Source organism: Stenella coeruleoalba (genome assembly GCF_951394435.1).
Source record: "Stenella coeruleoalba genome assembly, chromosome: 16".
NCBI lineage: Eukaryota > Metazoa > Chordata > Mammalia > Artiodactyla > Delphinidae > Stenella > Stenella coeruleoalba.
This window is the reverse complement of record NC_137162.1, coordinates 34,514,601-34,532,750: the sequence shown is the minus strand read 5'-3', so window position 1 is coordinate 34,532,750 and position 18,150 is coordinate 34,514,601. Positions and strand designations below refer to the sequence as shown.

The 18,150-nt window shown below is 37.1% G+C and overlaps 1 protein-coding gene across 2 annotated transcripts in view; it reads left to right on the top strand.

Annotated features, from left to right (window-relative positions):
- Positions 1-570: 570 nt before the first annotated feature.
- The window catches only part of BTAF1 (B-TFIID TATA-box binding protein associated factor 1), a 95,489-nt gene continuing 77,909 nt past the window's right edge, over positions 571-18,150 (top strand). For both annotated transcript variants that reach the window (XR_013824243.1, XM_079899906.1), the window contains exons 1-3: positions 571-870; positions 12,908-13,031; positions 16,370-16,484. Coding sequence is in view for 1 of the 2 variants with exons in the window: in XM_079899906.1 (XP_079756032.1) it covers positions 857-870; positions 12,908-13,031; positions 16,370-16,484 (253 nt within the window). In the remaining variant the exon portion in view is untranslated. The remainder of the gene's footprint in view (positions 871-12,907; positions 13,032-16,369; positions 16,485-18,150) is intronic.

Genomic DNA, 18,150 nt, shown 5'->3' with positions numbered 1-18,150 from the left:
AATACATAAATAAATGGCTGAGAGTTTTCAAATATGGTTGAGAAAATCATGGTACCAACAACACAAGCAATTAAGAAATCAAACATGGCAAAATGGTTGACAGAATACCTTCCCTCCAATACCTAGGCAGAACATATGGCAGATAGATGGCAAACATTCGAGCCGTGTCTTCAGTGCCGTTGCAGATCTTTCTGGATTTCACCCCTCCCACTGGCATCGCCACCTGGACTAGAGCATGCTATGGTCCTGTGGATTCTGCTTTCTCTAGAAGCAGTCTGGTGAGATGGAGATCGGGGCAGTGAGGAATTAGAAGCAAAGGTTTTAACTCCCAGAACCTTGGCTAGATCGCTTCTTTTCCTTCCCTAGAAAATAAGTGGACTCATTTCTCCTCTCTCGCCTCGTATGAAGACTACCGACCCCCTCTAGATGAGCAAAGACAGCTTGTTTTGGCGGCGCGCGCCGCCAGGCCGTAAGGGCTCATACTCCTACTCAGCGGCGGAGCGGAGCCCCTGGCGGTGAGCTGGCGTCACTTCCGGCGCGCTGACGCTCAGTCCGGCGTGCCGACGCCTGCGTCAGCAAAGAGCGGGGTTGGGGGCACCCGGTTTGAAGTCGTGCGGGTCGGAGGAGTGCTGCCTCCGCCGACGTCTCAGACCCCTGCTCCCGGGCCGCGGCAGGGACGAGCTCTGGTAGGCGGCGGGGCAGATGCCCGAGGGCCCGCGCCGGGACATCCTGCGCTGCACCGGCCGCTCCTATCTGCTCCGTGGCCTGGGCCTGCGCCGCTCCGCTCCCTGGAAACTAGCGCGTCGGTAGCGCGGCGCGTCGCTCGCGGGGAGCTCCGAACCGCCGGCGCCCGGCCATGGCGGTTTCCAGGTGGGTCTAGCTTCTCCCGAGCGGACGGGAAGGCGGCCCGGCGAGGCACGGTCTCCTCTCGGAGCCCCCACTCCTAGAAAGGAACGGTTCCTATTGTCACTGGGCTCGGGTGCCTTCCTCCCCAGACTCCGCGGTTCGCCCCTCGGTCTGCGGGGGTTTGGGCTCGGGTTACCCCTCGTAAATCGGTTCAAAAATGTCTTTTTTGTTGTTGAATAGACCCTTTGGCGCGTTAGGGCTAGTTTTTCTCTTTCCTCACCATGTTTCTCTTCTCTGGTTTCTCTTCCCCCTTTCAGTTCTGGGAGAGTCTCTTCTCTTTCTGAGCATTTTAAGGCCGATCCCTAACCTCCATTTCACGGGAAAACTTGGTAGCAACTGTCGAAGTCAGGGAGATTTTGAGTTAATATTATCTACGTGGCCTTCTAATTATGTTAAAATTTTGCGTTTACGGCTTTAGGGATATGTTCTTTCCTGAGGACTTTTTCCTTACATTACAGTATAATTCTTCGCTTTGTTTGACAGTACACATTCAGTCGTCAGCATTGTAATCTTTAGCAAATTATTGTATTAGCATCATCTTCCTCACCTAAGGCGTGAAAGATGTATCGCGAGTCTTAAACTAGTTTGAAGCGATGCCATCGATAGGAAACTGTAGAAAGGCCAGCAAGACATTTATTTGTATAGCTATAGAAGGAAAGTTCTCCTTTCCTCCAATATGAGAGAGTGGGGAGAGTACATTTTGTCAGAGGCTTGAAATTAGTGGACATGTGTGTGTGTAAGTAGGGGATAGTCCCTCTGATAGCAGTCAGGATTCGCCAAGTTTACTGTTAGTTTTCGTGAGAAATGGGTCCTTCTGCCACATAGACTGAAAGGGGAAAATGATGATAGTTCAGAAAACATAGTTTTTGTTCATTTTTCATAGTTAACACATTCCTGTTTTGCAAATGAAATGATAACCCATCCCTCACAGATTCCCTAGATAACTGATAAAAGAGTTCATGGGAGAAACCCATGGGAGTTGGGTGAAAGGGGTCCTAAGATACCTGTAGTGGGGCATCTAATTTTTATTTCATAGATTAGTTGAATCCGTTCAATGTGAGGAAATTCTTATTTTGTGATATGTAAAATCGCCTCGAGAGTATACAAGTAGTATTTTCAATTTTTGCAAAGACAGAAAGGTGTACCATCTAATTTGTTACCCCCATATGACTATATAAATACATACATTATAAATACATTGATATACAAACTTAATATGGTATTCTGTTTATAAGGTGGTAAAACGTTTAAGGGAATGAGTAGCTCTTGAAATTTCGTTCCTGAGTAGACGGTATATGTTCACAGTATTGGTTATAGTTTTATAGAGACAAAATGAAAGATTAAAGAGTGCCTAATCTCCTTGGCCAATGTTAATCTATTTACAGAAGTTTAGAGCACCTAAACTTCTGAATGAATGAGTGAGTTTTGAAAGCAAGTGCTTTTTGTTCTCGACATTGGATTTCAAAGGGTGGTGCTCTTTTTTTCTATAGATCTTTTTTATTTAGCTTGCCAAAATTCTATCAAATTCTGCTGTAAAAAGAAAGCCTGTCATGGTTTTATGAAAGAGCTAGTCCTGTGCTTATTTTGGTAATATAATAGGTTCACAGAAAACACTTTTGAGACACTTTCTGTTTTGGGGATACTGTCAGTCCTTGACTTTTTCATCTGAGGGTTCACTTTGGATAGCAAACTTTTAATTTCAAGCTGGTTTTCTCCATGCACTGAGCACCTGTCTTTATTAACTAAATTTCCTTTTGGTGTGGAATACAGACTCATTTTAATACTTTATTGTAGAAAAGGTGGAAGATGGTTCAAGAGATAAAAATCATATTTGCTAGAACCAAATCTAAAATATTTTTTGCACTGTTTATATCAATGTGTGTAACTGAAAAGAAACTGTAATGTTTTTAGAACCTTGTAAGTATTTCCAATAGAAGGGAAATATTAAGTTCAGATTGCAAGATCCAGAAATCTAGGAATAATATTTGACTTTGCTCTCCCTTCCTTTCCCCCAGTCTAGCTAGTCCCCACATCCAATCTTGTCAGTTCAACCTTTCTAATCTTTCTCTGGCCAGTCTTTTTCTTTCCATACTAATTACCACAGCCCTCCTCCATACCACCATCATCTCTAATCCGAGACACCTGTAACGGCAGCCACTCTGCTCTTCCTGCCTCCCATGGCATCTCTTTCTAATTTATTCTTCATTTCAGTTATATTATTGTTTGCTAATATGCTAATTTTAATATGGCCTTTTTTCTGCTAAAAACCCTTTAGTTTTCTGTTGCCTTAAGATAAAGGCCACATTCCGTAACCAACACATCTTAACAGATCATTTGTGATCTGGTTCCTACTTTACCTTTTTAAGCTTCATCTTGTCTCAGGTTCTCTGCATCTCTCTCTCTCTCTCTTCTCCACTCCCCTTCATTCTGAATCTTTGTTCTCACCTCCAAGTCTTTTTCTCTGGAACATTTTTCCTACCTCCCCCCTTCCCCCCAAGTCTGGCTAATTCCAACCTTAGTTTTTAGGTCTAAACCCTAAGCCTATACATATGTCACTTTGTTTGGGAGACCTTCTCTGGTTTTCCTTCATCTGAGCTCTTTGCACCAATGTGTACTCCTATCAGTCATATTTATCATACTTTGTAAGTGATTGTTTAATTGTTCTCTCCCCTGCTTGAGCATCAGTTCTGTGAGAGAAGGGAATGTCTTTGATCTTTCTATCTTCAGGAGAGTGCCTCGTTCCTGGTAGGTGCTCAATATATTTTAAAAAAAAGGAGTAAAAGAGTGCTTTTGTTTCTTGTTTTAATTCCTCTCATGATTTTTCTGTAATTTATATATAGTAGGGTATTTCTGGTGTTTTTCAATGAGTGCTTCTGAGTTTTACAGTTTTCCCTGAGGGAGAAAAACTTTATAGCTTTGACTATTAGCCAGAATTATAATTTTAAAAATATAATAAACATTGTCAGAACTAGTTTTTTTTTTTTTTTTTTTTTTTTTTTTTGCAGTATGCGGGCCTCTCACTGTTTTGGCCTCTCCCGTTGCGGAGCACAGGCTCCGGACGTGCAGACTCAGTGGCCATGGCTCACGGGCCCAGCCGCTCTGCGGCATGTGGGATCTTCCCAGACTGGGGCACGATCCCGTGTCCCCTGCATCGACAGGCGGACTCTCAACCACTGCGCCACCAGGGAAGCCCCAGAACTAGTTTTATAAGTTTATATAGCATGGTCTTTTATAATGCAAATTGGATATAATGTAACCCTGCATTTTGTGTAATCAAAATTTTTAGACCCCACTTAGTTTTATAAAGGCCTAGTTTTAATGTACTTTGAATTATAAGAATGTAGCAGATCATGAAATGTATGGTCAACTCTTGATCCATGGATGAGTTAAATCTTGCCACAAACAAACACCCCCCCCCCAAAAAAAAACCTTTGTGACTCTCTAAAATTGCAAATACAATTATAGCATTTGAAATTCCTGTAAAATGCAGTAAAATACTACTGAAAAATGTATGACTCCTTTAGACCCTAAATAAAAGAGAGCATACACATGTAGGAGAACAATGTTGCCCTTAAGATGTGAATACTGGAAGGTCAGCCAAGCTCACTCACTAGCTACTTGACTTGCTCCCATAAAATCAACCTCAGCAAAAAAACAAATTAGTATATATTACAGGCTTTCAGTGTTATTTGCAAACAGTTAGAATTATAATTGTTAAATCTTTGAATACTGTTTTGTAGAGGCTCACAAGAGTCTCTCTCCCTGTATTATCTGTCATCTAGTTGGGGTTGAGTCACCAATAGTAAAGGCAACCTTAGAGGGATTGTTAAAACTTATGCTCATTACAGAAGGTGTAGGTGAAATGTGTGATGATGTTGGACTCCATGGCTTAATACAGATTTTTTAAAAAGATTGTTTTTGATACCTTTGCCTGTTTATGCCACAATTGATTGACTGTTGTTATACATTGATTAGCTATTATGAACTTAGTTTTTCCTTGATCATATAGAGAAAATGTAAAAATATAATTTAGAGAATTTTTCCTGAGTGATCTCTGCTGTAAAGTTCATGTCTAAAATGTCGAGACGGTAATTATGACTTGACTGTTTTAGAAGTCGTGCCTTAAGTCTGTGACACATATTCTTTGCATTTAAAAATGATGCAGTGTTCAGAAAAGATTCAGGGGAAAAAAGGGAACATACCCTCTTCTGGAAGAAACAAATTGCTACATGTGAGCAGAACTTTGCTCAATTTTGATAATTCTCTCTGTGCATTGCTGATACTTCAGAGAAACATTGTTTCAATGGCCTGTTCTGCCAAGTAAAAGGAGGTTTCATGATGCGGGGGCAAATTACAGTGGGTCCTTGCTCTTGAAAATGGTAAAATAATCTTACCTATAGGACAGCACAGGTTGCTTATGTTTGCTAGGCCTATTCCTCCATCATTGCTAATTTCTATCCATTATAAGATTGACAGAAGGCACTGTTGTAAATTGTAATGTATCAAATATTTTGTTATTTAAAAAATGTAGGGACAAAAAGCTAGGAAAGGTGGAGGAGGCATTATATAAGTGTATCCATTTTAATCCCTGTGGTAAATTCCTCCCTGTTTTAGTTTATTTCTCAAAGTACTATACACATAACAAAATTCACTGTTTTAAAGTGTATAATTTCAAGTGAAGTTTTAAAACCACAGATATTTTTCCTGCAAAACCTAGATTTTGTCTTTAAGATAAAGTCATGCAAGAGGCGGAGATTAGAAAAAATATGGCCCGAAGGACATAACGCAACTTGGTTGTACTTTTTCAGCACTCATTTAACAAGTATTTACAGAGTGCTTTTTATGTTCTAGGTGCTTGGAGATACAGCAAAGAACAAAAATGGAGTTCCCATTCTCATGGAGTTTGTTTGTGTTCTAGAGTGGGAGTGGGGGGAATGTAAATTATCTAGCTGCACCTGCCCTTGCACCTGGCTTTGGTGTGGTTTCACATCTTCATATTTGTTCTTAGTGTCCTATGTGGTATTTCAAATTAATCTACTTTCTTGTTTAAAAAACATAACATTAACATAGTTTCAAATAACCCACAGTAGGAACTAGAAGGCATACATTTTAAAACATCAGTCTAGACAATTTCTTGGAAGTTGTTTCTTTCGACCATAACTTCCTTGCTTAATGATATTATGTAGGACTAAGTACAGTGTTCATACCATCTATTTATTTTCTTATTCCCTAAGTAACACAGAAAAGTTAAAACTTCAAATAGTAAATGTAAAAATGTATGACAAAATGGACAAACTTCACTGACCAGTCCCTTTTAGTTAAGATTACAAAGCCATCTGCGTAAGTATTCTGCCAGTAGACCTTCCATAAATTTTCAGAGTGATTAAATTTATTCTGAGAATATTGAGATTGGAAGTAGATTGAGGAAGTTATATCTTATACTTTTTTTTCATCCTCAAATGGCTTAGGAGTGGAAATGCAATATATATATGTTTATTAATGATGAAATAGTAATCTAGGACACATTTTATAGTGCAAAATGCATATGATTTCTTTTTATATTTTTACTTTATGAATTATCATAATGGGAACAGCTGAAGTTAGATCACAGTTGCCAGCATAACCTCTACAAACTCCCACGTACTTTCCTTTTTCTAGGCAGTCTTTTTTTTTAAACAACTTTTTATTTTAAATTGAAGTATAATTAATTTTCAACATTATATTGGTTTCAGGGGTACAACGTCGTGATTCAGTATTTTATAGATTATACATCATTTAAAGTTATTATGTGCTGTACAATGTATCCTTGTTGCTTATTTATTTTGTACATAGTAGTTTGTGTCTCTTAATCCCACACACGTCTTCCCATTCCCTCTTCCCTCTAGGCAGTCTTTAGAGCAGTTTTCTGAAATCACAGGTTTGTAAAATAAACATGAATCATATCTTTTATAGTTATTTCTGTGAATTAAAATCCAAATTGAAAATGGGCCAGATTATCATCATCAGTAGATTCATAACCAGTGGATACTGTCAAATATAATTGCCTTATGTTTTATTAAAATTATTCGTCTACAGTCTTTGGTACCTTCCATTCGGCTTGACATCTGTTACCTCTTTCTCCTCCATCTGTCTATCCTTCGGCGAATGAAGAATGTCATTTTTTTCTATTAGCTGTTATGCAACATAAGGTTTAGCCAAAAGAAGTATCGTGGTAAGTACTGTGTTCCCTCAATCAGCCCTTCTTTTAACTTCGTTTTTCTTTTGATCACCTAGCCTTCAGACCTCTCCCTCATCAAGGGCCCTGTCTGCCCTCCAACATAATACTGACTCTGTCTCATGCCCTTTCCTGTCCCCTACCAGTTCATTATACCAGCCTTTTCCATTGTGGCCTGGCGCTGATGCTTACCCTGCTTGCCTCATAGCTGGCTATCTTGGAGTAACAGGTCAGATTGCCCTCTTGTGAGATCCTGGTCTGCACATCCCTTTGTTCTTCCTTTTGTGTGGCATCTAATCTGTTGTCCTGGAGAGAGGAATGGAGAACTCCAAAAGGGGCTTTGAGTCAAGAGGACTAAAGAAGCATTCTTGGGTCCCCATTCCTCTATTCAGGGAGGCAAATTTGGCTATCAAAAGGTGGGAGATGTGAGAATAAACAAGCCTGGAATTGGATGAGAGGGTGAGCTGATCTGCTACCCTCAGGGCAGTTGGCTGGTGAGGGAGCAGAGCTGACATGACATGGCATTGGGATAAAAGACTTCGAAGAAAGCAGGAGGAACTGTGTGGTTGTGAGGCAGAGTCAGCATTAGGTCAGAGAGGAGTCGAAGGTCTTTGAGCAGGATATGGTTCTAATGAAGCTGGGTAGCAGAGGACTAAAGGAAAGTTTAGGAAGGGTAGAAATTATTGAAGGAATACAGTGCCTACTGTGTGGTCTTTTTCCGCTTGCTCTTTGGAGCAAGTGTAACTGCCGTGATGTTCAGATTGCTAAAGTACTGCTGTGTTCATCTTTTCACTTAGTGAAACATTCATTGCCTTAGCATCACTTCTGTTATTTTTATAACTTGTTTTTATGTAATATAGCTATGACAGATTAAGGATATTTCTTGAAGGAAGCAAAAAAAAATTGTAATATAACACCCTCTTTCTTTGCTTAAAAATGGTGCTTAAACCTGTCCCAAGAAACTTGAACTTTTCTTTATCTATAATTTTAATTACAGTAAATACCAAGTATTCAACAAATATTTGACTACTGTGCAAAGACACTGTGCATAGTATTGTGGGGGACAAAAAAGAATCATTGAAGAAGGTGAAGCCTAACGAGCATAAGACAACACGTGACAAATTAATGTATAATGCCAAAAAATGCATAATAAATGCCAAAATGGTTATTTAAGATGAGAATCCCTGTGGATTTTAGAAGAGGATATAATAGTATAGTAGTCTGAGATGGTTTCAAGAAGGTAAAGGACTTGAGCTGAACCTTGATGGGTGGGAGCTAGCTGAAGAACTGGACCAAGAAAGGCATTCCAAGTAGCAGAAACAGGGTAGACAAAATTGTGGAAACCAAAATGGACCCTGTTTGGGAGATACTTTTTTGTTTTTGATTGCTATCTGGTAGGTAAGGGTGAGCCATTGAAAGTTTTAGAGTAAGGTAATAATTTGATCAAAGAGTGCTTTAGGAAGTAAATTTAGCAATGAGATCACATTAGTATTGAGTTATGCTCATCAGGCAGTTGAAAGTGTGGCACTGGAGCTCCCAGATGGGCTAGGTTTGGGGATTATTTTTACTGTGTTATAGTTTAAACAAATTACAGTTTCCTACAGGAGAAATGGGTGAGAGATGGGCAGCCAAGGATTGAATCTAGGAGAATGTTCATATTAAGAGTGTTAAAGAGTAGGGAAACCACAGAAAGAATTAAGAGTTCAGAGAAGAACAGGGTAACAGAATGTTGTGAAAACTTAGGAAGGAAAATATTTTAAGAATGGGGTACTTGCTGAAATCACATGTCATAGAAGATTCATGAAAATTGGATTTACAAAAAAACACAACAACATTAGATTTAGAGCTTAGAAGTTCATTGGTGACCTTCAGGTGTGCTATTTTAGTAGTAAAGAAGGATAGAAACTTGATTTATAGGGATTAAGTTGGGTATGGTGAGGAGATAAAAGAAGTGATTTTAAGCACTTGTTCAAGATGCTTGGCAGCAAAAAGAAAGTGTTCTAGAAGATGGAAGTCAAGCAGTTTATCTTCTCATTAAAGATGGACCTCTGGATATTTGAAGATAGAAGGGAATAGATTACTAAGGCAGTGATTTAAGATATTGGAGAAAGGATAATTGAATGAAGGTAGAAGGAGATGGTAAAAAAAAAAATAGCGGGACTTTATGTAAGTCTTGAAGAAGAGTGAGGATTGTCTTTTCATCTGAAATTGAAAGAGGGTAAGTGTAAAGCCCTTTAGAGGTAATGAGTAGAGAACAAGATAGTTCTTGTTCCATAATCTAGAGATCTACTCAGTCCATTCCTTTTTAGGGAATAGGGAATGGCAACTGGGACTTGAGGAAAGTGGAAATGATTGGGGAAAACTATCAATTTTATTTTAACTTTTTACACATGGATTTATAAACAGGTTAGTATCGTCACTTCCTTAGAGTGTTCATTTTGCAGCCAGCTTTGCTTTTAGTCACAAAAGCAGAAACTCCATCATCAAAAAAGGGATTATGGGGACTTCCCTAGTGGTCCAGTGGTTAAGAATCCATCTGCCAATGCAGGGGACACGGGTTCGATCCCTGGTCCGGAAGATCCCACATGCTGCAGGACAACTAAGCCCGTGTGCTGCAACTACTGAGCCCGCGCACCATGACTACTGAAGCCCGTGTGCCTAGAGCTCTTGCTCTGCAACAAGAGACACCACTGCAATGAGGTGCCCACGCACCACAACGAAGAGTAGCCCTGCTTGCCGCAACTAGAGAAAGCCCGTGTGAAGCAACGAAGACCCAGCATAGCCAAAAAAAAAAAAAGGGGAATTATGAAGTAGTTTAAGTCTTTCCAGAGGTGCAGTCTAGGGAACTTTGCATCAAATAAGTCAAAGATATGACAAACACTGTGGTATATAAGGGAAGAAAAACCTATTAAAACAAATACAATGATGTGAAGCTATAAAATATGGCTAAATCTAGTTTAACCCTACAAAATAAGAGGTTAAGCAAAGTTAAGTGAGCTTATCTAAGTCTTCTAACAAGTGACAAAAGTAGTGCTTTGTCTCCTAACTTCCAGTCTAGTTTGTTTTTCCATTTTACCACTGTTTTCCTGTAAGAAAGTCCTGGGTTTATGTGAACTGTACACATACAAGAGAGCCCAATATTGTTATAAAGAATGCATGCATCATATGCAAATATAAGTCCACTGTTGCATAAATTTTACGTAAGACATAAATTTTATAATAAAACATTTAATCTTTGATAATTTTGCCTGCCATAGAATATAGATTTAAAATGAATATTTGCCTTGATAGAAAGTTGTTTATAGATTATTTAAAATTTCTTTTTGCAAATTTCATTGAGCAGAGGCATTCAAAATCAGAGTCATGGAAATAGGCATTTATTTGTTGTGAAGGTTCAGAGAGAGTTTCAGTAACTTTAACATCACAGTCAGTTATAAAGATGAAAATACGTCAAAGAGCATTCTTAGGGTTATGTATGGGATGTATAAGGGAAGTCATTTTATGGGGAAGGGATTTGGGGTCTGACTTAGTGTTAGAACTTTAAGAAAACCAGCTGTCAGAAAATTTTTTTTTTCTCCCTTTTGTCCCATTATCTGTGAGTCACTGTTCATCAAATCCTGTAGCAAGGCCTGAAGAATGAATGGGTAAAGACAAGTATTTAGATAGCCTTGAATGGATAAGGAGAAATATTGTGTCAAAAGGTGGGGTGTGTCTATGCACAGTGTATAAAATAAATTGATTTTTGCATGTTTTTTAGAAATAATTTCTGTAAAATCACTCTGTGTGCCATTCAGTATATTGGAAGCAAAAAATGTGTTGTATTACTCTTTTTTTCCCCTTTATTTCGCTGGCTTTAATTACCTCAGATATTTTTCTTGAAACATGTCCTTCTTATACATACCCTTAACTGAAAAATGTGAACGTCACCTCTTAGTGTTTTGTTCTGAAGCAGTTGAAAAGTTTTCATAGTACCCTTAGCCTTCTTGACTGAAAAAGATCTATTTTAGTTATATATATATATATTTTTTTACCAGTTACAGTGATTTTGTGCTTATCAGTGACTGGCTAGTTTTATAAATACTACCCCTTCGAAAAGAAAAAGTAAGAAAAGGAAAAACCCTGCTTATTTCATTTGCCCCCTTATAGCTTTATATTTTCTCGTAAAAGGTTTTTAGAGCTTTGCTTTCTAAGTTTTTAGCTCTTTGTGAAAGAAAAATAATCCCAGAAGTAAAATACGAGTCTCTCTGCAGTTTATTAATACTTAATGCTCATGCTTAACTTTGGGACCTTGCTTGCTTTCCTTTCCTCATTAGATGACATTTAAAGGTGTATTCTCTAAATCTCCCCTCATATAGGATTGGGCACAATTAATATAACCTTGCCCCTTTTCACCCTTCATCTTGTTTGAAGTACCCATTTATTCTGGATATGAAGCCGCCTTCCTTTTGTTATCTGTGGCATCCATTTGCCTCATTGAACCTGATGAGTACTGTGGTGGAAGGGCTAGATCTTCTACCATGTGGACTGCTGGTGGTAGTTACTGGTTTCTTTGCCTTTTTAAAATCTTAGGATTTTTCTGTATCTCAGAACAAGGGACACAGTTTTCCATTTCTCCCCACTTATTCCAGGTATAAGGCATTGTGGTTTTATTCCAAACTGTTCGTTGGATAAGTGGCAGAACTGGGATTTGAATCGTGGGGCTGTGGCTCTGGAATTTGTCCCATTATGCTATTTATCTTTACAAGCTCTTTCCTCAGAGATCTTATTGCTGTATCTGTCACTTCTATACGAATGACTCATATATCTATATATCTTTCGTCTCAAATTTCTCCTGAACGTCAGATCTCTATTTCAATTATCCTTTTTGGTCTCTCCCAGCTTTCCTGTTCCTGCCACTAATAAACTTGTCATCTTTTCTCAATAACATTTCTTCCACTAGTTATTCCCATATCTTTTAATGATATCTTCATTTCTAAAATTCAGAGTCTCAGAATCCTTTCATTTCCTTGACATTTCATGGAATTACTATATTGTGGTGTTTTACTTCTGCAGCGTTTTCCCCAACTTCTTTCTAGTCTTAGATTGTAGTTCAGGTGTGAAAGTTCTCTGAAAGTTTCCTTCCATTTTACTTCATGCTTCACACTGCTGCCAGACTAATCTCTCTAAAGCATAGCTCCAGTCCCATCACTTTCTTGACCCAAGACTTTCATGGCTGAGCTGTAATTCAAGGGTCTCCACAATATTAGCTGTATCTTCCACTGTTCTCTTAAGTGTACCCTGAATTACAACCAGGCTGTTTTACTCACTGCCCTAAATATAGTCTCCTTTTATTGCTGTTCTCTTCTTATTCCCTCTTCCAGATGTATCTCCCCCTTTTCCTTTTTACCACCTCATCACCAGTATTGAAATTTTTTTCTACCATTAAGGTCCAGCTCATACACCATTTCTTTTAGAAAGCCTTCTCAGTATTATACAGTTGGGGATGTAGTGTTTGTTGCCTCCATTCCCACTCCCCAAAGCACTTTGTATGTCTTTTCTGACATGTGTCTTATTGTATGTATCCATGCATGTACAGTACTTGTATTGGACCCTATATTCTAGTTGTGTGTTTGCCTTACCCTTTCACTCCACCTCCATAGCAAGTTCCTTATGAGTAGAGGTTAGATTATCTCCTGGGACCCTACCATAAATCTTTCTTCATAGGTGCTTAATATGTACATTTACTGACTCAGACTTATGCATATGAAGAAACATTTTAGAATAAGCATTATATTTTTGTTATTTTAGGCTTGATCGTCTTTTTATCTTACTGGATACTGGCACTACTCCAGTTACAAGAAAAGCTGCTGCACAGCAACTTGGAGAAGTGGTGAAGCTTCATCCCCACGAGCTAAATAATCTCTTATCTAAAGTAAGAACTCTTTTTTGTTTTCTTTTAGTATAATACAATTGTAGAAATTTATCCATGGGCAGGAACATAAAAGTAGAGAAAGAAATTGTCTTATTAGTGACACTTCGTGGTCTTCAAATTCCATTAAATATCTCGATATTTCTCCAGATATTTTAAAATTTTTGCTATTTTTGTTTGTCACAAGGTTTAAAATATTTTGTTTTTTGCATCAAGTTTGTTTGACAATATAGAACCTTTGGCCTGTGGCACAAATTTGAATCTGATCCAATTTGGTAACAAAGTAAGTTGTTAATCTAGTTTTTTAGTGGTCTGACTTGTTCTTAGCAGCTAATAATTATACTAGTTGGCAGTCTTCAAATGGATGAGTACTCATGGGTAATGGTGGAAATATATGAGAAGCTAGTTGTTACATTCTTAGTTATTAGCTCTTTGAAAGTGGAGCCTTTCTGCTTTGGTGGATAAGTATTTTCATAATCCTAGCCCATGTTCTTTCCCTAAGCAATGCTTTATTTTTACTGAACTCTGTGGGCTTGTAGAAGTGTGACTGTATGATAGTAAGTAGCAAATTCCATGTATTTAATTCTCTGGCATGCAAAGTAAAAACAGGAGTGCTTTGTATCTGTGTTTAGGGGGGTGGGAGCGGTGGATAGAGGATAAGGTGGGAAGCACTATGATAGCCCAGATATAGGAAGACTCAATATATCCCTGTTCCCACCAGTCTTATCTCATCCTTTCATTCTGATTTGTCCCTCCCTGCTTCCTATGAGTAGGAGTTCTAAGCCCTTTGTCATCATACACAAACCTGCACTCTATTGTTCCTATCATAGGGGCTAACAGCGATTCTCATTCCAATGCACTCCCCACTTAGATACTATCAGAACTTTCTAACCAAGATGTCGATGAAGAGGTAGTGATTTGACATCTACAGGCTCCATATTCTCAGAATGGAGAAGGGTGCGTATGAGGCAATACCATACTCATGTGAAAGGTGTGGGGATAGAGAGGTATACCCATTTATTCTCATCCCAAGGGAAGAGATGGAGGACTGAATGAGCTGAAACTGGAAACAATGAACAAGACTAACTTGTGCTGAACTGAGAAAAGGTTTCCAGACTTCCAAGTTAGTTCTGGTCTTCTTAACTCAGACCCCACCATATGGCTGCCATCAAGTAATTCCAAAAGAGGCAAAGTTTGTTTTCAGCACCTTCTGACCTCCTATGCCCTCTCTGCCCTCGTGTTTTCCTATTGCCTTTGGTTTTATTTTTTTAAAAACAGCTTTATTGAAATATAATTTACATACCATACAATTCACCCAGATAAAGTGTACAATTCAGTGATTTTTAGCATATTCACAGATATGTGCAACCATCACCACAATCTAATTTTAAAACATTTCTATCACCCCTAAAAGAAACTTCATGCCTATTACCAGTCACTCTCCATCACTCCCCCTCCCATAGCCAGTCCTAGGCAACCCCTAATCTACCCTCTGTCTATAGATTTGCTTATTTTGAACATTTTATATAAATGTGTGACCTTTTGTGATTGGTTTTTTCACTTAAAGTATTATTTTTAGGGTTCATTCATATTGTAGCATGTTTTGTTTTCCATTCTTTTTTATCGCCAAATATTGTTCCATTGTATGGATATGGATAATGCTGTATGGATATAGCACATTTTATTTATCTCTTCATCAGTTGATGGACATTTTGGTTGTTTCCACTTTTTGGCCTGTTATGAATAAAGCTGCTATGAAAATTTGTGTGCAAGTTTTTGTGTGGATGTATGTTTTCATACGTGGGTGTATACCAGAGAGCAGAATTGCTGGGTCATATGGTAACTGTGTTTATTTAACTTTATGAGGAACTGCCAGACTGCTTTCCAAACTGGCTCCACCATATTACATTCCCAACAGCATGTATGAGAGGTTGGATTTCTCCACATACTCGCCAACACTTAACTATTAACTGACTTTGTTTATATCCGTACCAGTGAGTATGAAGTGATATTGTAGTTTTGATTTGCATTTTTCTGATAACTAATGACATTGAACATCTTTTCATTTTTTTATTGACCATTTCTATATCTTCTTTGGAGACCTGTCTGTTCAGATCCTTTGCCCATTTTTAAGTGGGATATGTGTTCTTTTATTAATGAGGTGTAGGAGTTCTTTATATATTTTAGATACAAGCCCCTTATCAGGTATGGGGTTTGCAAATATGTTCTTCTAGTCTGTGGATTGTCTTTTCACTTTCTTGATGGTATCCTTTGAAGCACAAAAGTTATTAATTTCAGTGAAGCCGAATTTATCTTTTTTTTCTTTTTTTAAATACATCACTTGTGTGCTCTTGAGATCATATCTAAGAAACCTTTGCCTAACCCAAGTTTACAAAGGTTTATCCCCATGTTTTCTTCTAACAGTTTTATAGTTTTAGCTCTTATTTTTAGGCTTCTGGTCTATTTTGAGTTAGTTTTTGTGTCTTGTGTGAGGTAGGGATTTTAAGTCATTATTTTGTTGCTCTAGTACCATTTGCTGAAAAAACCCCTTTTTTCCCATTGAATTGTCTTGGCACTGTTGTTGAAATCTGTTGACCATAGACACATAGTATTATTTTTGGACTCTAAATTCTATTCCATTGATCTATGTATCTGTCCTTCTGCCAGTACAATGCTATCTTGATTATTGTTGCTTTGTAGTAAGTTTTGAAATCAAGAAGTGTGAGGCTGCCAACTTTATTATTCTTTTTCAAGATTCTTTCGATGATTATGGGTCCCTTACATTTCCATATAAATTTTAGGATTAACTTGTCAATTTCTGAAAAAAAGCCAGCTGGGATTTTGATAGGAATTGTATTGAGTCTGTATTCAATTTAGGGGGTATTACTATCTTAACGATATTAAGTCTTCCAATCCATGGACATGAGATGTTTATTTAGGTCTTATTTAATTTCTTTCAGTAGTATTTTGAATTTTTTTGTAGTCTTCAATATACAAGTCTTGTACTTTTTTTGTTAAATTTATTAAGTATTTTATACTTTTTGATACTATTATAAATGAGATTATTTTCTTAATTTCATTTTCAGATTGTTGAAAGTGTACAGAAATACAGCTGATTTTTGTATATTGATGTTACATCTTGCTCTCTTGCTGAACTCATCTTTTCTACTAGTTTTATAACTCTTGTATTAAGTAATGGGACTTAATGAATAATATGCACTTTGCTTTTTACTATGTTAAAAACTATGTTATTTTTAAAATGCACTTAAGCATTCTGTTTTGGCCACTTGGAAAAAACAATATTTTTTGTTATATAACTATTTAATTTTTAATTTTTTAAGGTGTTGATATATTTAAGGAGTACAAATTGGGATACCCGGATTGCAGCAGGACAAGCTGTTGAAGCTATAGTGAAAAATGTACCTGAATGGAATCCAATGCCAAGAACCAAACAAGGTGCTTTTAAGTGGAAAAGTCGGTTGCAGTAAAAACTACACATTTTATATTTTAGTAATTTCACTTTTAAAGACTTAATTTTCATGCTTTTTAGGTGCAGTCTTGTCAGGAAATAATAATGAATACTGTGATTTTTCACCATGTTTTAAAAAACATACTAGACAAACAAAATGTTTTCTCATATATGTTTTATTTATTTTTCTTTATTTTTTAAATTAATTTTTATTGGAGTATAGTTGCATTATCTCACATATATTTTAAATTATTCTACAGTATGCTTGATTTAGAGATTATTACTTCCCTCAAGGATTAATGTTCTAAAAAAAGAAATCAATACAATGTAAATTTTTGAAACAGTCTATTTATTCTTGTTGCTGGGAAAATAGTGTAATTGTTTACTAAATTTAAGCACGATTATGTGTGGATATTTGGAGGGGTCAGTGTTTAGTGTTTTTTATGTGTCTTTTAGATGTCTTTTAGCGGAAATTACTTGTTTTCTGACTGCCTATTATATATGACATTTAAAAATGAATGTATGCTTTTACAAATAGATAAAGGTATACATTTTAATTAAGTGAGAATTTAATATGGTACAAATGCATTTCGTTTTCAAGTCACTTTGATAACATGACTTTTATCATATGTCTTAGCTCGTCTAAAATTTTTGCTTTAATTTGCCTCACCTATTATTTTGAGGGATTGTGTTAATTTGTCTTCTCTCATCAAAAGAAATATATAACCAGAAGAAGTTATAACTTGTTTTAGAAAAGAACCTTTTCCATTCCAGCCTATTACTCAAATTCTTTTCAAAACACATTTTTAAAAAAAAATTTTTTTTGTCCTTGCTGCGCAGCTTGTGGGATCTTAGTTCCCTGACCAGGGATTGAATTCACAACCCCTGGAGTGAAAGCGTGGAATCCTAACCACTGGACCACCAGAGAATCCCCCAAAAAACTTTAAAGTAGTTACAGTAGCATTAAAATATATAGTAAGGTTACTTGTTATCATTAGAAAACTTTAAGATATTCATAGCAGTTCCCTTTCAGTTTAGCAATTATACTTTAGTTTACAGATGAATTATATGCAAATGCCAGTTAAACGAACTATTAAGTCAGTGAACAATTACAGTACATTTAAAAATTTACAATGCCATAACCTTTTTGGGGGAATACAGAACATTTTATAGATAGTTTTAGACCCCAGTTGGATATTTAATTTTAGCAATTTGCCAGGAGATTGTAATTTGCTTTATATTATGAGAAAAGAGTCCTATTGATTGAGTACTTCCTTTATGTCCTAGATATTCCTCAGGTATAGGGAATGATGATGCTCACTAGTTTTATTTATGAATATATTCTATGAATATGTTTATCTTCCAATTTATCACTATGATAAACTACCTTGGTATTTTTTAACTGTTTAACAGATTGCACGATTTTTAACATACGTATTTCAACATGGGGATGCATTTCTTCATATGACATTGTGCTTTCATAGTCAAAAAGTTATACACACACCCACTGACATTCTGATACTTTGTAGTAAGGGAGCCACCTACTAAATAATTTTTTCATAAATAATAGTTGATCATAAGTAAATTCACAGTAGCTTTTCTACTTCTTCCACATTTTACTTTTCTTAAAATACCCTCCCCCCTGCTCCCCCT